Source organism: Phyllobates terribilis, unplaced genomic scaffold, assembly GCF_046119375.1.
Source record: "Phyllobates terribilis strain yellow unplaced genomic scaffold, ASM4611937v1 Scaffold_2__4_contigs__length_985480577, whole genome shotgun sequence".
Lineage (NCBI taxonomy): Eukaryota > Metazoa > Chordata > Amphibia > Anura > Dendrobatidae > Phyllobates > Phyllobates terribilis.
In genome coordinates this window covers 454366764-454386812 of record NW_027362762.1, presented here as the reverse complement: position 1 = coordinate 454386812, position 20049 = coordinate 454366764, and the positions used below count along the sequence as shown (strand labels likewise).

At 41.4% G+C, this 20049-nt stretch overlaps 1 protein-coding gene across 4 annotated transcripts in view; it reads left to right on the top strand.

The window, feature by feature from the left end:
* Nucleotides 1-20049, top strand: part of VAV1 (vav guanine nucleotide exchange factor 1) — a 156940-nt gene that overhangs the window by 73407 nt on the left and 63484 nt on the right. For all 4 annotated transcript variants that reach the window (XM_073665646.1, XM_073665644.1, XM_073665647.1 and 1 more), the window contains exons 5-11: nt 3136-3256; nt 3957-4049; nt 4176-4244; nt 6240-6343; nt 7898-7997; nt 14780-14875; nt 14958-15026. In XM_073665646.1, the coding sequence (XP_073521747.1) occupies nt 3136-3256; nt 3957-4049; nt 4176-4244; nt 6240-6343; nt 7898-7997; nt 14780-14875; nt 14958-15026 (652 nt within the window). The remainder of the gene's footprint in view (nt 1-3135; nt 3257-3956; nt 4050-4175; nt 4245-6239; nt 6344-7897; nt 7998-14779; nt 14876-14957; nt 15027-20049) is intronic.

Below are 20049 nucleotides of genomic sequence, written 5' to 3'. Positions count from 1 at the left end.
AGTTCGTAGGGCCCTTTAAGGTGCTTCAGATAGTTAACCAATCTGCTGTTAGGCTGGAGGTTCCTACGTCCTGGAGGATTAATCCGGTGTTTCATGTTTCTCTGTTGAAAAAAGCTGATGTGTCGGATGGTGACGCCTCTGCCACTGTTCCTCCGGTGGTGGAGGACGGGGAATATGAAATTTCCCGCATCCTAAATTCTAGACGGTATAGAGGGAGTTTGCAGTATCTCGTCGCTTGGAAGGGTTTCGGACCTGAGGATAACTCATGGGTGAGGGCGGATGATGTTTCTGCTCCCAGACTTGTCCGAGCGTTTCACAGGAGGTTTCCTGGTAAGCCTGGGCCTAGGGGATCCGGAGGATCCTCTTAGAAGAGGGGGTACTGTTACAACTCTCCTGTTAGGTTTTTTTTAGTTTGCTGGTCACATGACCATTTTGCCTATTTAATCCGGCTCCGCCCTCCTGGCTTTGCTGGACTTCATTTGTATTTACTACTGTTGAGCTAGCTTGTTGCTCTGTTGCCGTTCTCTGTTAGTTTTGCTAGGTCTTCTGACCCCTATGCCTTTTTGTTGTGTGTTTGTCTTTGACTGCTACTATTTCTGCTAGGAGGTGTCCAACTTTTCCCAGTCCCTAGATCTTGTAGGGATCCCTCCCTCACATCTATAGGTCTGCGTTCAGACTAGCCGAGGACTTTAGCGGGTCTGATCATAGGATCAGGTTCCCCGTTACATCGTAGGGATCTAGTTTAGTTCTATTGTAGGGACAGATCTCCTCTCTTTCCTTAGTCTCTGTAGCAGATCATAACAATTATTCAGTCACTATGTGGTGCTAATATGTGGTCTAGTCATGGTGTGGCAGTATTTGTTCCTTGATTGTGGTATTATTTGGTCACTATGTGGTGATAATATGTGATCTGGTCATGGTGTGGTGGTATTTGTTCCTTGTATTTGGTATTATTTGGTCACTATGTGGTGGTCATATGTGGTCTGGTCATGCTGTGGTGGTATTTGTTCCTTGTACATAGTATTATTCGCTCACTATGTGATGGTAATATGTGGTCTGGTTATGGTGTGAGGGTATTTGTCCCTTGTATATGATATTATAGGTCATTTTAAAAAATGTACGTGACATATTCCCTTAAAAAAAAAAAAATATATATATATATATATATATATATATACCTAAAAAGAGTATTGGGTATTTTAAGAAATGTTTAATAGGTTAGCGTAGAGTGGAGCTGGCCAAAAGTGTCTACCTTGTCATGGTGGCAGCTTAAAAATTATTTTGGCCTAAACAAAAGCTGATGGTTATGTATGTGATGTGTTCGATGGGAACTGTAATTGTGCGATTGGTGCAGAAGTGGAGTTTTTCCAAGATTGGGTGGTGGGACTGTAGGGCGGAGCTGGGGTGGAGCCTGGGCGGAGTCTCAAGGGGACCCGAAAATTTCCCTAGTATGGGGCCCTTAAGTTCCTGGTGGCAGCCCTGATTCTATTAAACTGCATTTTTCAAGAAACTTATGGTGTTCAAGTTCCCAAAGAAAAAAAAACATACTGATAATTAGAGGAAAGTTTCTGATCTGTCTGACATATTTAGGATGCTAACTTAGTTTTTTGTATGTTGATTCTGAAAATTGCCAAGCATAATTGCTCAGAAATCTTGGTAAATAAAGTCAACTGAGAGAGCTGCAAATGCACAAACACCTCACCTTGACAGCATAGAGCAACAGGTTATTATTCTCTAAATAGAAGAGGGTTCCAGGGTGTCCAATGGATATGCTACAAATGTACCAGAAGTGAATACACCTTGTCACAAAGTCACTGGCAAAGTACTGAAGGTAAGATGTGTAGTACTGAGATTATTAGCTCCAGTAATATAAACATAGAAAAAGTGTTCCAGCATCTTAGTACTAGGGTGATTAAACACCTGTAGAAAGGGGGAACTCAGAGGATAAATTCCCAACCTTTTAGAGCATTTGGTGTTGGGTGGGCTTGGAGGCATAAGCTCTGGAGCTGTGGTGTTCATATTAAGGAAAGCTAAACCTTGGCTTGTTTTGTTCCCGAAGCGGGCAGTTTCCTGTAGCAACAAGGACAGTGCCATATGTTATACTTTGTTTTTCCTGTTAGGCCAGGAAGGTTGTGTTTGTTTTGCTAATGTTGCTTTGATTTATGCAGTGCTCTTAATAAACAGAAGATTTAAAGAGACAGTGTTCCTGTGTCTACCTCTATGTGCAACCAAGTGAGCGGATCTAACACACTCTTTAAAGGGAATCTGTCAGTAGGATCAATCCTCCTAAGCCGTATATATGGGCATGTAGGTCATAGGAAGCTGAATAAAATGATACCTTGATATCTGCGATCTGATATTTTATTCCAGAGAAATCAATGTTTTTTTTTATATGTAAATGAGCTGTTCCAAACTGTGGGCAGGACACTGATCTCCATGAGAATCTGCCTCCAGATCTTATATTAAATAATAGGGGCTGTTACCAGTATGATGTGTAATGGCCGCTCTCTGCTCTCCTGATCTCACTGCAGAGCTGTGTGTGATTATACCTGACACATCTGCCGATTCCTCTCAGCTTCAGCTTCCAGCTCACAGGCAGACTGTGGTGCAATATTGTTATAATACAGCAAAGCTCAGAGAGCTGCAAAAAATGTGTTTGTAAGGAGATAAAGTTCAGTTCTGCTGTTCTGTGTTAGTTACTTGTCTCACACTGGTAACTTCCCCTTTTATGTAAAATAAGTTCTGGAGGCAGATTCTCATGCAGATCAGTGACTGCCCCACAGCTCAATTACATAAAAGAAAAACATGGACTTCTCGGGAAAAAGACATGGGATTGCAGATATCAAGGTATTATTTTACTCAGCTTCCTGTGACCTACATGTCCATCCATATAGACAGCTTAGAAGGGTTTATCCTGCTGACAGATTCCCTTTAATTCTTATTGATTGCTATGGCTAAGAAAGACTATTTTTGGTTTAGCCACATGATGACGTGTATGTAGGTTATTTAATAAATCTGCATTATATACCGGCTTGATTTAGTGTCTCAAAAATAATAAGTGAATAACTACACATTTTACACTGTTTAAACTATTTCAATAAATTTATAATTTCCAAATGGTATAATTTATTATAGTGACACTGGGGAGGAAGATGAAGACCTTTATGATTGTGTTGACTTGGATGAAGAGGAAGGCAATGAAATATATGAAGTACTCATGAAGGGTGATGAGCAACCGGCACCGCCAAAAGATGGGGTAAAACATACAGCTACCTGTGTCTGGATGTGCCACAACAAATCCTAATAAAGGCTGGTGTTAAGCAACAGCAATTCTGTGGAGATACATATGTAATGAAATATATAAAAGTAACCTAATAAAACAACAATACAAGCTAGTATTAGGTTATGTTCACATGTAGTTTTTTTTCTGCATGAAAAAAGCAGGCTATGGCTGGAAAACCTCAGAGCGTGTTTTGGTGCATTTTTTATGCAGTTTTTGATGCATTTCTTAATGCGTTTTTTTTGTGTGCGTTTTTAATAGCAATTGTATTATATTAATCGTATTATATTATATTTAGTCTTAATGGGGAAAAACTGCAGTAAAAAGGATGAAAGAATTGACATGCTGCATGTTTTAAAAAAACACGGCAGGTCAAAAAATTCAAGGAACAAAAATCTACCTGTGAATAAGACTTTATAAACTGCATTCGTTTTGCTGTTACAGTAAAATGCTGTTATTTTTTTCTGCACAAAGAAAAGCATGCAAAAACGCATCAAAAACACTAGGTGTAAACAAGCCCTTGGGTGACTGGTATTCCGTGGGGTTACATAATTAAAGTTACAAAAAATAGCAATTTTAACCCCAAAAACCAGACATGACTGGTCTTGCATTAGTCTTCTTTACTGTATTCTATTCTACAAAGGTATATCTATCTTTCTCTTAACATAACAAACAGAAAATGACTTCCGATGACATGAAAAGGTGCTGTCTCCAGGAGTTGCACCAGACAGAGGAAAAGTATACAGACACGCTTGGATCCATCTGCCAGGTAATGGTATACGTAGTAGCAGCGGACAAGGTGATACAGATTTGCTGCATAGAAGCTGAACCTTGTATCTTTGATGATCTATTGATGAATGTTGGTGAAGCTGATTGGATGGTTTTTCTTTTTCAGTATTTTATGAAGCCCCTACAGAATTTCCTTCGCAGAGATAAAATGAGTGACATATTCATCAATATAGAGGTGACTACATATAATATTGTAGTTATGGATATGATTATTGGACCATTTAAGATCAGCTCTACATAATTTGCATTGTAATTCAAAAGGATATGCACCTATTATAAGGAATCTAGAGATGAGTGAATCTTTTGAAATGGGTAAACAGGTGGTAGCTGTTTTTCACTGCTGTTCAGACACACACACTATCTGTTATGTTTATTCAGTGTCATAAAACTTCCATAAACATTAGAAAAATGTCGGCTGAATCCATCGATATTGATGAGTTCAGCCAATGGTCTTATGTGAATGGGGCTGTCGGCCGACTGATGGTAGGGAGAGATGTCGATCACGCATGTTTGATTTTGGACAGCTGATCGCATTGTTCTCCTTGACAGTGTAAGTTGGCATTCATTTTCTCATAGAGGAAACAGTGATGCTCAACTGAGCAAGTGCTCCTGTGAATTGCAGAGTTTGGCCGACAGCCATCTAATGTGTATGATCAAGCTTAAAGCTTTCTCTTCTTATGACTATTACTGAGCTGTGTCCTCTCACTATTCTGTGAGCTGTGTCTTCTGCCCATTCAGATTCACTACAAAGCAGCTGCTGCATTCCCTGCCTCTGCTTGTATAAAGACCATGATAGTCCTTCCTCATTGGCTGTGCTATACCACATGATATGATAGCTGTAAGTCATCATGGGGAATTCTGCGCGGCCACATCTGAGGTCATGTGAGTCTTCTCTGGCTCATGCAATCTTCTGCTTTGAGTAAATTGGCAGTATGTATTTTTTTTGTGATTTGCGCAAAGTGAATTACATATTGTTCAAATTCACCAGGTGCAGTGGATTTCCTGAAATTTGAGACAAATTTGATTTGCATCAAATCGATTCACTCATCTCAGAAAAATAATGTATGGACCGTACTGTAGAACGTAACGCTGGGGCTGCACCGCAACACTGATTGCGTAACATAAATTATTGCTGTTCTGCTATTTTACAGCTATTATTTGGCAATAGAACAAAACACATCCAAATCACAAACAGGTTGCATGGGAGTCCAAAGTCACAAGTGACTTACATTGAGGTCTATTTGGTAAAAGCTCATCCACAATGCTGTTACTGTAACACGCTGCAGGTTTTTCCACACGCAGATCTATGAAAAATTTGCAGCGTATATGCTATGTGGGAACATGCAGTTAGATTATTATACTTTTTCGTTAACCAGATACTATGTTAAAGTCTAAAATGTAATATAAAATCATATCATATACATTGCTTTTTGTTTTGTAGCGTTTTGGTGTGTGGATGGGAAGGGTTTAGGACCAAAGTTTTTTTTTTGTTTTTTTTTTAAATGCAGTAAGTATTGTCTTTGCAGTCCTCTAATTTAATACATGAGAATTATCAGAATACGCTCACACTGGCATATATTTCCTCATGCGAGAGTATCGGGCCAATTATGCTATTGACAGTCGGCTCAAACTGTGTCAGAGATTGATCCGAGTGTGATACAATTTTCTTGCATGAGAGAATCGCAGCACGGGTGCGGAGAAGATGGAGAACTTAATTTCTCCATCTTCTTTCTCTGCGTCTGCGGTAATCGGATGTTTCACACGCACCCATAGACTTGTATGGGGGCGCGTGATCCGAATATCGGAACCACTCGCAGCATGCTGCGCTTGTTCTCTCATGCTGAGTCGGCATGAGAAAATAATCACAGATCTGCACTGCCCCATTGTATAAAACATCGCATAGCACTCGGCTGTGTTATACGCCAGTGTGTGAGCGAACACTAATGGCTTCTTGCAAATTTAACAAAATCACCACCAAAAATTGCTTGTTAAAATGTTCTGAAAAAATGCATGAGGTTCATGGTGGATTTATTTTTACAAGTAAAAAAGTGCATATGAAGGATTCAAAGTGGCCCAAAAACTGGAACTAAACTCCAACCATTATTTATTACATGTCATTTTCATGCTATTGGTATCCTGCCATTTTATCTCCATATTCCCTTTATTGCAGGACCTGAGGAAACTCCATCAAAACTTTTTGTTAGATTCGAAAAACTTCACCTCATTGAAGACCAGTCAGAACTTGCATCAAGTGTTTCTTCAGTACAAGGAGAAGTATGATAAAATAATTATAGAGAGGACATACTCTGGTTAGGAGGATAACTCATAAACCACACACTAATGAGCAAATGCTGACAATACATCATGAGACCTTGATTTCCTTTTTCTTTTTTTTCCATAGGTCATATAGATTATTCATGTGCAATTTATTCAAGTCACTTCATTTTTTTTTTAGCAACAAAAGTTGCAAAACCTTTAAAAAGTCGCAAAAATGCACCAAATTGATATCTCCTCCAGAAACTTTTCTCCAGCAATTGTTAATTTGTTAAAAGTTTCAATTCCTGAACCTGTCTAAAACATTTGGATAAGCAAAGTTGTTGATGAAAAATAAAAAATAAGACTTAAAAAAGAAAGACAATTTAAAAAGTGACAGAAAAAAAAACTGAGAATAAGGAACAAATACTAAAGCCACTAAAAAAGAGCAAATTATTCCAGAAAAGTGGAGAAACAGCAGTGATGAACGTGGGCCATAGTTTCTATGAGGGCTCACTCACAACTCGGATAAGATGTTTTATCCGATAGCACTCAGACCAATATTATACTATGGGGCAGTGTAGTGATTTTCTACAGAATTGGTCTGTAGAAAAAAAGTGGCTCCGGAATTTGGATAACACGCACCCATTCATGTTGATGGGTGCGTGTGAAACATCGGACTGCACTCGGATGTCATCCAAGCGCAGTTTGACACCCGTGGACTCAGACAATGGAGAAGATGGAGAAATCAAGCAATTGTAGGCATGTTCTTTACATGAACTGATGCAAACCCTAAAGAAAAATAGTGAAATTCCAGGTTACAAGGTAGCAAAACACGAAAAATGCCAAGGGGGTGAATACTTTTGCAAGCCACTGTATGTAGACCAGAAATCCTTTATAAAGTGTGCTTTTTTATTTATTATAATTCAGAAGCAGTACTTCTCTAGTCCATGAACTTTGTTTGTCACAAGGTCAAAATGGCCAGTTTTTGCTCTTATTTTATTCCTGTTGTTCCCCTGAGTATATTGTAATGTAGTGTGAATGTATTAATATACTCACCTACCACCGCTCTCTGTGGTGTCCAGCGGCGTTCTTCTGCTCTTCTCAGTGACATAACTTTGAATGAGACCAGCCAGCTTATTCTACGGTACACTCTATGCATGAGCCGGGAAGCCTCTTTTACAATGAAAGCCTATGGTGCCTCGTTCAGATGCTCCATAGGCTTACATTGTAAAAGTCACTGCGCTCTGCGTGACTTGGAGGAGTCTGCAGAGCGGTGATGTCATTCAGAAGAGCAGAAGACTGACGCTGGACAGCGGAGAGAGCGGCGGAAGGTGAGTATATTAATACAGTCACACTACATTACATCCACATATACACCCTTTTATTGAATAAAAATGTTAATGGGCGTGATTCTTTAATTAAATGGGACTGAGTTACCAGATAAAGCAATGCGCAAAACCCCTTTAAAACACCAGAGAATTAACACAAGAACCCAACTAATATCTTTATCACAAATTTTCTGAAAAAATGACCCCTGCCTAGTTTTCATGATTCTGTCTTTTTTTTCACCAGGTTTCTTATTTATGGCACATACTGCAGTCATGTGGAATCTGCAACTAAACGATTGGAACAGATTTCCCAGGAGCATGAGGGATTCAGGATGAAATTAGAGGTAGGGGAGTTGTTACCTAGTGATATAAAAAGTTTGTTATTCTAAACAAGTTATTACTTTTTACTTACTTCTCTATACCAGCTCTCTATGTTTTGGGCTTTACCTCAACACAGCAGTTATAATGTAACAAATCTATGCAAAGTGACTAGTGACTTGCTAAACAGTATGTAAATAGGATGTGTCTTATCGTGCTTCTTTCTGGATATGAATGCTGTTTTTATCAGTCCTATGTAATTCTGCACTGTACTAAATAGTAGAACCATTGTTATAAAACTAAAACAATGCCATACACTGACCTACCTTCAATGTTATAGTAGCTCACACTGTATTCCATCATGCTAAAGCCAGTGACAATATACACAGACTCGGGTTTGTTACAATCCAAAGTATTTTTCTGTTTCCTAAGCATAGATTACTTAGTTAAAAGTGTTCTACACTTTCTTTGCATCTTCTACTGGTAATTCTAATATGTGGTCATGCATTCTCCCTGAAGACAGGGGTTGAATAGTTAGGAAACCGAGCGCTCCAGTGATAGAGCAAAATGTATTCTCCCATAAACATGATGCAATATTTCAATGCTCAATGGCTTTTTACTTGAATACATAGTAGCTGTTCAAAAAATGCTGAAAAGTAAGAATGCTTTTTTTTAAAAATAAAAATAAGTGTTAATAGTTTAGTTTTACCAATTAATGAAATGCAAATTGAATAAACAAAAAAGAAATCTAAAACAAATCAATATTCAGTGTGCCCATCCTTTGCCTTCAATACAGCATAAAAGTATCAATTCTTCTAGGTAGACTAACATGCAGTTCTTGAGGAAACTCAACAGAGATGTTGCTCTAAACATCTTTGAGAACTAACCACAGATCTTCTCTGGTTGTAGTATTACACAAATCCTTCTGTCTTTTCATGTAATCCCAGACATACTAAATGATGTAGAGATCAGGGCTCTGTTGGGTTCATATCATCGCTTCCGGGACTCCTTGTTCTTCATGCTGAAGATAGTTCTTAGCGACTTTGACTATGTATGGGGTCATTGATCTACTGCAAAATAATAAATACATTTGGAACCAATCAGATGCTTTCGTGATGGTATTGTATGATGAATAAGTACCTGCCCCTATTTCTCAGCAATGAGGACGCCAAGAAATGTACAGTACTGTGCAAACGTTTAAGGCACAGTACTGTAAATCATATCAATATCTGGTGACATTCAAAACATCATCAATTCTTCTAGGTGCACTTGCACCAATTCATGGATTTTGTTGGATTATAGTTAGGCGTATGAGTATTCAATGATACCAAACAGGTCATAGTGATTATCATTTTCGTATGTAGATTGAAACACAGTCATTAATCAAAACAGATACCACTTTGTAGGAGGCATAAAACTGGATGAGGAACAACTAATGTCTGCTACAATGTTGAGGTTGTGGATGGCTGTTTCATATCTCATGCCATATACAGTGGTGGCCAAAAGTATTGGCACCCCTGCAATTCTGTCAGATAATACTCAGTTTCTTCCTGAAAATGATTGCAATCACAAATTCTTTGGTATTATTATCTTCATTTAATTTGTCTTCAATGAAAAAACACAAAAAGAATAGTCCTAAAGCCAAACTGCATATAATTCCACACCAAACCTAAAAAAGGGGGTGGACAAAAGTATTGGCACTGTTTGAAAAATCATGTGATGCTTCTCTAATTCATGTAATTAACAGCACCTGTAACTTACCTGTGGCACCTAACAGGTGTTGGCAATAACTAAATCACACTTGCAGCCAGTTAACATGGATTAAAGTTGACTCAACCTCTGTCCTGTGTCCTTGTGTGTACCACATTGAGCATGGAGAAAAGAAAAAAGACCAAAGAACTGTCTGAGGACTTGAGAAACCAAATTGTGAGGAAGCATGAGCAATCTCAAGGCTACAAGTCCATCTCCAAAGACCTGAATGTTCCTGTGTCTTCCATGCGCAGTGTATTCAAGAAGTTTAAAGCCCATGGCACTGTGGCTAACCTCCCTAGATGTGGACGGAAAAGAAAAATTGACGAGAGATTTCAACGCAAGATTGTGCGGATGGTGGATAAAGAACCTCGACTAACATCCAAACAAGTTCAAGCTGCCCTGCAGTCCGAGGGTACAACAGTGTCAACCCGTACTATCCGTCGGCGTCTGAATGAAAAGGGACTGTATGGTAGGATACCCAGGAAGACCCCACTTCTTACCCCGAGACATAAAAAAGCCAGGCTGGAGTTTGCCAAAACTTACCTGAGAAAGCCTAAAACGTTTTGGAAGAATGTTCTCTGGTCAGATGAGACAAAAGTAGAGCTTTTTAGGAAAAAGCATCAACATAGAGTGTACAGGAAAAAAAAGAGGCATTCAAAGAAAAGAACACGGTCCCTACAGTCAAACATGGCGGAGGTTCCCTGATGTTTTGGGGTTGCTTTGCTGCCTCTGGCACTGGACTGCTTGACCGTGTGCATGGCATTATGAAGTCTGAAGACTACCAACAAATTTTGCAGCATAATGTAGGGCCCAGTGTGAGAAAGCTGGGTCTCCCTCAGAGGTCATGGGTCTTCCAGCAGGACAATGACCCAAAACACACTTCCAAAAGCCCTATAAAATGGTTTGAGAGAAAGCACTGGAGACTTCTAAGGTGGCCAGCATTGAGTCCAGACCTGAATCCCATAGAACACCTGTGGAGAGATCTCAAAATGGCAGTTTGGAGAAGGCACCCTTCAAATATCAGGGACCTGGAGCAGTTTGCCAAAGAAGAATGGTGTACAATTCCAGCAGAGCATTGTAAGAAACTCATTGATGGTTACCAGAAGCAGTTGTTCGCACTTATTTTGGCTAAAGGTTGTGCAACCAAGTATTAGGCTGAGGGTGCCAATACTTTTGTCTGGCCCATTTTTGGAGTTTTGGGTGAAATGATCAATGATTTGATTTTTGCTTCATTCCCTTTTGTGTTTTTTCCTTGCAAGCAAATTAAATGAAGAGAATAATACCAAAGAATTTGTGATTGCAGTCATTTTCAGGAAGAAACTGAGTATTATCTGACAGAATTGCAGGGGTGCCAATACTTTTGGCCACCACTGTACATCATGGTAAGACTGAGCACAGCAACAGGATGCACGGTAGATTTCAAAGCAGACTGGGGTTTCATAATGTGCTGTTCAAGCTCTGTTGAAGAAGAAATAGGCAATGTTGAGGACCATCGAAGCAGTGGTCGACCAAGGAAACTAAGCATAGCAGGTAAAAGGGACAGCATGCTTGCTTCACTTTAAAATTGGAAGATGTCTAGAAGTGCCATCAACTCAGAACTGGCAGACGCAAGTGGGACTCAGCTACACTTATCTACTAGTAAAATAGTCTACTAGTCATTTTTTTTCCAACAAAATTCAACACCCTTCCAAAAAATTATTTAACAAGAAATGCTAGAAAGGTATACATTATCAAAGCCATTATCTTCAACAAGGTGAAGTAGGGATGTAAAATTTGGCTAGTAAAACAGATGTGAAAACAAAAAATTTGGGTGTGACATTCACATTTTGTGAGGTAGACAGTTGCCATTAAATGTCTGAATTTGTAGGGAATGTTCTTCTGGATTTAAAAAAAAAAAATATTCTCAAATTCACACAATCTACTATACAAGAAATGTGAAATCTCAGTGCAATCGCATGTTACAAGTAATTAAAAGCTATTGTGCTGCCTTGCTTCTGCTTTTTAGTGCATTAGGAATGAAAAACAAAAATGTGTATTTGGAAATCAAATGTAGCATAACGGATACAAGCTTCACTATATCACTGAACAATCACACTAAGGCTATGTGCCCACGATGCAGAAATGAAGCAGAAAATTTCTGCAGCATTTCTGCATCTCCCTGGCAGAAAAAACGCATGCAGATTGTGCATGCGTTTTTCCTGCAGAATACATGCGGATTCACATGCGTTTCCGCATGCAGATTGACAAGCGCTTTCCAGGCGATAGCATCACTTGGAAAGTGCTTGACAACTAGGTCACACTGTATAAATCCATGCAAACAGCATGGATTTATACAGTGTGAACCGTAAAAAATTAAAACAAATAAAGCTATACTCACCCCCGAGGCCCCGGTGTGTGCAGCAGCGCTCGTTCCTGTCTGGTTCCCGGCTGCCGGCATATCGCAAGACAGAGCGGTGAAGGGCCTGCGGTCACATGACTGTGACGTCCTCAAGCGATGCCGGCATTCAGAGAGAAGACGCCGGACAGGTGAATATAACTTTATTTGTTATTTTATTCTTTTTTTACAGGTACAATGGTACCCAGGTCTGTCCAGAACTAGGTACCATCCGCACATAGAAACGCATAGAAGCCGCTTGTAGAAATGTACAGTCGCGGTTTCTGTGCGTTTCAATGCAAGTCAATGGCGGGAGTTCCACTGCGCTACCGCAAAATTAAATGACATGCTGCGGATTTTTGTACGCAGCATAAACGCTGCGGAAAAATCCGCAGCATGTGCATAGAACATGCGGAATCCCCTTGGGGATCATGGGGGGCGGATTACCTAGCGTTTAACAAGCGTTTACGCTGCGGAAATTCCGCAGCATAAACGCTTGAAAAACGCTATGTGGGCACCCAGCCTGAGTCTGGCACTGCTGCTGGCACCTGTCCTATCTCTCTCTCCCCTTGTCAATTAAATATCTGTATTATTCCCAGACTACTACATTCTTCTTCTCCAGTGCTTCAATTATTCAACACATTTCTATCTGGAGTATTTCTCCAATGTTTTCGGGCTTTTTTACCTGTCTCTATTGCTGAGCTGTGAATTCTGACAAGCTGCCACCATCAAAATTTAATCTGCCTAAACAAACCTGCCTAAACTTTTTCACAATACCGACTGCTGTGCATTCCCCACACCATAATCCCAGGGATAGGACTGGTGTGACATTCCTTCTTGAAGGTCTCTTCATAGAGTTGTCCATGTGATCTTTAGACCAATTTCAGGCTCTCATTGCTTCCAAGACAAAAGCAGGACTCATGGCTGAAGAGTATAGACCTCCATTCCAGCCTCCATTTGTCCACTCCAGCTTTTGGTCGAATATGGTGTGGAGCAGCATAATGTATTGAAGCCAAAATGCTCTAGTCTTCATTCCAGGTACACTAACAGTTCAGCATTACATTAATTTGGTCACCCAGTGGTATGGCCATTTTTCTCCAGTGTCTTAGAAGACACTTTTCAACACAACAATTCCAAGCCGCATGTTGCTCGTGCTACTGTGAGCAGCCTGCGTGGCCTAATCGTGCTACCATGGCCCACATCGTCTCCAGTCTTGTCTCTCATCAGGCACATATAGGACGTCATTGATCGGCAATTGCAAAGGGAGCTGACAGCAGTGGATCTTAAAATTTGCATGCCCAAGTGCATTCGGCTTGGCAGAACATTCCACAGACAACGATTAAGAACCTCATTAATAAATAGTATGCCAAGGCTTGTAAGAGCTTGTATTTCTGTCCATAGCACTCATTCTCAATGCTGAATAAATTGAGATGTTTTGAAAATGTTGTTTCCATTATTCTTCATTTGCCTTTCATTGAAGTCTGTGATTTCAATAACACCACGACTTTTCCTTCTTGGTGTTGCAGCTTCAATGTTGAGGAGTGAGTATATTCACATTAAAGACTTTTGAAAAAGTTTGATCACCATCATAATATAATGTATCAATATTGTACAGTAGTACTGTACGCATATGCATGTATATCTGTCCCCATGAGAAACACAATCTAACTTACAGATACTGATCTAACACATCACATACTAGATTCAATAAAAAGGAGGACAAATGACAAATAATGGCAAATGATGGCTGTAGAAGGAGCTCAATGAAAACAAATATTTTCCTATCTTAAGGAAAAATATAACATCTATCCCAAAATAAAATGATCACTAAAAATTTCCCATTTCCATCATCAATCTTGCTTACATCATTTCCCATGGGCCTTTTCGCTCGGATTTTCTCCTACTTGTCTACACATTTCATATTTTATTCTCTGTGTCTTCTCTGTCCCATTCTCTTTATCTTCTTTTCATCTCATCCTCTAGTGCAATCTTATACCCACTTAATCTTCTTCCTCCTATTCTCTTATTTGTGTCCTTTCTTTCCCATTCTATGCCAGGAATCTATTCCTTCTAATATACTTTCCAGTGCCAGATAACCAATTAGTTATAGTATACACTGGCCTATGGGCCCCTTGTCTTTTGGGGACCCGATGCAGCAGATGAAAAGTAATATTGATTTAATATTGGAATAAATGTACCAAAAATTAGCAAATACTCTGCAAAAAGTCAATGAATAGTAATAATACATGTAAAAATCATAGGCTACTTAGTTGATCAAAAGAACGTAAAAGCCAATCCGGATGGCCCCCAACTCTGATAGTTCACCTAATACAAAGTAATACACATTTATAATGATTGAAGTCAATGATAAAGTAACAATTTTGTCTGCAGAAATAAGTTATTTACTTTCTTGTCAGAGATTTATTACATATATATGAGACAAAAGGAACAAATGTGAGTTAGCAGATGCCTCCCTCATGTTCGTCTGCTGTGAAAACAAGTTCACTATGTTCCAGAGAAATTACAGAACACAAAAACAATTTCAGTATTTCTTTCATTTGTGCACAAAACAGAAAGTGAAAAATGCTGATCTTCTTGTCACTTTGACTAGCAGATAATGATGAATATAATTAGTGTATGTAACAGAACCCAATAATTGATGATAATGACTCTGATTTGCAGGAATGTTCCCAGAGAGCAAATAATGGTCGCTTCTCCCTACGTGATCTACTGATGGTGCCGATGCAAAGAGTATTGAAATATCATCTATTGTTACAGGTAATTTTGTCTGACAAAGATGCTTAATTATGCACGTTTATTCATACCTGACTCTTCATATCTTTCTTTTATGTCTGTCAAGGAGCTTGTAAAACACACCATAGAACCGACAGAAAAAGAGAATCTGAAGCTAGCTCTAGATGCCATGAGGGTGAGTGTGTGATCGTGAGACTGAAAATAATAGCACTGAGTACTCTTATGTAACGGTATAGTCACTTATCATGTGGTTAAATGCTGGCTGTCCATGTGTTACACTTTAGGCCTCATTCACACGTCTGAATTTTCTACTTACGAGAAATACGGACTGATTATTCTGATTAGCATTTGATCAGAGTGCAGTGCGAGTGTCATCTGTATTTCTCGTACGGGGAGAAATTAAAAATAAAACAAACATTTTCTCCACTTCTTCCATTCTGACGGTGAAAATCAATGATGTGTTCTGACTGCGGTCCAATTTTTTCATGGACCCATTGACTTACATTGCTGATTTTAACCTGACCCTGAGATCAATATCCGACATTTCTCTGCAATTTTCCACAGACCTCTCAGTCCTTAAAAAATCACAGACCTCTGAATGGCCCCAGAGACTATCACAGGTACAAGTGCTATCCGTGAAAATCGCACTCGAACACAAAAATCAGACATGTGAATGAGGCCTGACATGGGTGGTCATTAGTTTATTAACAGGTATGTGTGGGTGGCTGCAACTCCCCCACAACCACAGTGTATTTATAGGCTGCATCTACATGTTGCGGTTGCAGCACGTTGTTTTTTTGTTTTTTTTTGCAATCATAGCAAAATGCATTTTTTACCATGACTTTCCAAAATAGCAGCAAAACATTGCGGTTCTTTAGTAATTGCAACAAAAAAAGAGTGTGAATACAGCTTTAGGCCACGTTTAGATGAGCGTATTTTAAAGTACCGTATGTTTTTTGTCTGTGTAAAAATCAGATCGCACACAGACTAATGTTTTTTTGAATAGGGCTGTTCAGATGAGAGTTTTTACACATAGACCAAGTGTCCATGTAAAAAAAAAATCACACCATGTGCTCCATGTGAATATAAATTGCAGCATGCACGAGTCTGTTCTGTTTTTTGGGGGATAAGATTTGCCTATACAATTCTATGGGTGTGCATAGGAACTGTATTTGGTCATATACATTTTTAACTGTTTATGTATAAAAATGGATGCTACACTGATGTCATATGGCTGTAAAAAACAGACTTAGTTGACATACAGATCAAAATTGTCGGGGGGGGTTTCTAAATGAAAAATTGACAGTTTTCCATATGCTTGTCAGAACCCAACCCTAGGACTCGTTCACACGCCCATATAAAACACGTACGTTAAAAACTGGTATCGGTGTCATCAGTGTGTCATGCGTGTGTCCGTTTTTACCATCAGTGTTTTTACAGTATGGATAAAGAAATAAATACAAAACTTCTCCTATACTTTGCAATGTTAAATATGTACAGCACACGGACTGTACCCTAATGCCATCCGTGTGCTGTACGTGTTTTTCACTGACCCATTGACTTGTATTGGCCCTTGTCATCCGTGCTGCCAGAAAACCGGACATGTCTCTGTGTGATTGTATGACACATGGTCCATATAGAAACAGGGACATGTGCACAGCAGCACAGGCTATAATGGCTATGTGTGGTATCCGTGAAAAAAAAAGATGCCACTCGTATTGGAAACAAGGACATGTGAAGGAGGCCTAAGGCCACGTTCACATGTTCAGTATATGGCCAGTATTTGTAAGCCAAAACCAGGAGTGGGTAAGTGGTGACTTGTTTCTGTGGCGCCCCTGAGGGTTCAGTCGCCACAGAGGTACTGCACCTCACCCAGAGGTGTGGTGTCTCCTTCTCTCAGGTAAGAAGGGAGTGCTGCCCAGAACCCCAACACCCACATTCAACACTACACTGCTCCAGGCCAGCTGGAAGGGCAAGATGCACTGTGTTTCCTGCTGAGCCCTGTCGCTGGGTGGAGTGGGGGGAACCAAAGGTAGGGGGAACCAGTAGTGGGTGTGGGTGGAGGAAGTAGAGTAGGGGAGCACCATTGTAGGAGGTATATAAAGGGAAGCCATCTTAGGGTGGCAGATGAGTGAGAGAGGAAAGTCAGTCAGGGAGCAGAGTCTCGTCAGGAGCTCTGCTCCACAAGTGGGGCCTAGTGATAGAGGCCCAGGAGGGGAGCAGAGGAGGAAGACTCTGTTCTATAGAAGGGATCCCAGGGGGTACGGCGAGTGCATGACGGCACCCGTACTCCCCGAATCTACCAGGTGTCAGAGGGATCAGGCCGCAAGAAGGGGACAGGCCCCTGGACCAGCCGTGTTACTCCAGGTCTTGGCTGGAAAAACTGGAGGCTTCTGACTTTTATAGTGCAGTTGCCACAGCCTAATCTTAGTCACCGTGAGGGTCAAGTAGGTCCGGGAACTCCAGGTTGCCCAGAGGAACTTCAGAGCACCCGATCGGGACTGTGAGTGGGAAGCGCAGGGCAGGAGGGAGAAGACCCAGCGTGAAGTCGGTCAAGGAAAGGAACATAAGGAAAGCGGGGTTCCGTCAAGCACTCCTGACAAATCTGAGGAAGAGCTGAACCCCCGGTCTGGTGAACGCAGCGCGACGTGGGAGGCTGACACCCGTACAGTGCCCCTGTGGAACTTACATAAGAACTGTGAGCAAAAACTCAGATGACTGCACCGCACTGCCTCCGTCAATTATTTCAGCTGCGCCATCTCTCCCTCTGCACTACAAGTCCCAGCATCACCACTCACCACCAAAACTCTACGCTGCCCTGAGGCCCGCTGCACCTGTGGGGAGCTGTTTCATCCTAGCTGCCTATCAACTGCCTCAGAGGTCAGCAGCAGCGCTGGTACAAATTACCAGAAACCACAGGTGGCGTCACAAACTCTATAAATCCCCTATAAATAGAAAGTCCCTTTTTTATTGACCGCCCTGGGCCACGGACTGGGTTACCGCCACCGTGATATACCCCCCCAGCATCCATAGGCCTGGCTGCCGAGTACTCCACGGCCCTGGGGGCGCGTCATTTCTATTATACTTTTCCTCTGAGGCCACTATCAGTATTTGGTCAGTATTTGGTCAGTATTTTTTCTCAGGAGTGGGAACCAAAACCAGGAGTGGATGATAAATGCAGAATTGGTGACTTGTTTCTATTATACCTTTTCTCTGATTGTTCCTCGCCTCTTTTTGGTTTCCACTGCTGAGAAAAAATACTGACCGAATACTGACCAAATACTGATAGTGGGGCTGTGGCCTGTTGTTCCTCTCCTGATTTTGGCTTACAAATACTAATGCAAAGTACTGACCAAATACTGAAGTGTGAACGTGGCCTATGTGTCCATGATGCAGAAATGCTCAGGATTTTTCCTGAGCGTTTCTGCATCTCCCTGGCAGAAAAAAACGCATGCGGATTGTACATGCGGATTGTACATGCGGATTGTACATGCGTTTTTCCTGCCAGGGACATGAGGATGTGAAGCGTTCTTCACATGCATTTCTGCATGCGGATTGTACATGCGGATTGTACATGCGTTTTTCCTGCCAGGGACATGAGGATGTGAAGCATTCTTCACATGCATTTCCGCATGCGGGTTGACAAGCGCTTTCCAAGCAATTTTAGCATCACTTGGAAAGTGCTTGACAACTTGGTCACAATATATATAAATCCATGCAAACGGCATGGATTTATATAGTGTGACCGTAAAGAATGGTAAAAAATAAAAAATAAATCTATACTTACCTTCTGATGGCCCCCGCAGTCTTGCTTCGCTCCGTCCTGGCTTGCCGGCAGCTCGCGGTACACTGAAGGACCTGCCATCCAGGGCCGGCTCCAGGTTTTTCTGGGCCCCGGGCGAAAAAGTCTCAGTGGGCCCCTTTAACACATACCACGATTCATGATGCACAGATACAGCGGAGAAATATATATTACAATGCAAAGATTTCACTTCTTACATTACATGAGTGTTATCTATTGTAAATTCCACAATAGCTCAGAAACCGGTGAATCGCTCCATACGGAATACTGGCCCCCATATAAGGCTCCATACGGAATACTGGCCCCCATATAAGGCTCCATACGGAGTAATACTGGCCCCCATATAAGGCTCCATACGGAATACTGGCCCCCATATAAGGCTCCATACGGAATACTGGCCCCCATATAAGGCTCCATACGGAATACTGGCCCCCATATAAGGCTCCATACGGAATACTGGCCCCCATATAAGGCTCCATACGGAATACTGGCCCCCATGTAAGGCTCCATATGGAATACTGGCCCCCATGTAAGGCTCCATACGGAATACTGGCCCCCATGTAAGGCTCCATACGGAATACTGGCCCCCATATAAGGCCCCATACGGAATACTGGCCCCCATATAAGGCCCCATACGGAATACTGGCCTCCATATAAGGCTCCATACAGAATACTGGCCCCCCATATAAGGCTCCATACGGAATACTGGCCCCCATATAAGGCTCCATACGGAATACTGGCCCCCATATAAGGCTCCATACGGAATACTGGCCCCCATATAAGGCTCCATACGGAATACTGGCCCCCATATTATGCCCCATACGGAATACTGGCCCCCATATAAGGCTCCATACGGAATACTGGCCTCCATATAAGGCTCCATACGGAATACTGGCCCCCATACAAGGCTCCATACGGAATACTGGCCCCCATATAAGGCTCCATACAGGATACTGGTCCCCTTATAAAGCTCCATACAGGATACCGGTCCCCTTATAACTCTCCATACAGGATACTGGCCCCCATATAATGCTGCATGCAGGCTGTTACCCCCCACATACTGCCCCATACAGGCTGTCCCCCCCTTATAATGCTCCATGCAGGCTGTTACCCCCCACATAATGCCCCATACAGGCTCCCCCCCCTTATAATGCTCCATGCAGGCTGTTCCCCCCCACATAATGCACTATGCAGGCTGCCCCCCCCTTTATAATGCCCCATGCAGGCTGTTCCCCACCTTATAATGCCCCATGCAGGATGTCTCCCCCTCTTTATAATGCCCCATGCAGGATGCCCCCCCTCTTTATAATGCCCCATGCAGGATGCCCCCCCCTTATAATGCTCCATGCAGGCTGTTCCCCCCCACATAATGCCCCATACAGGCCCCCCCCTTTTA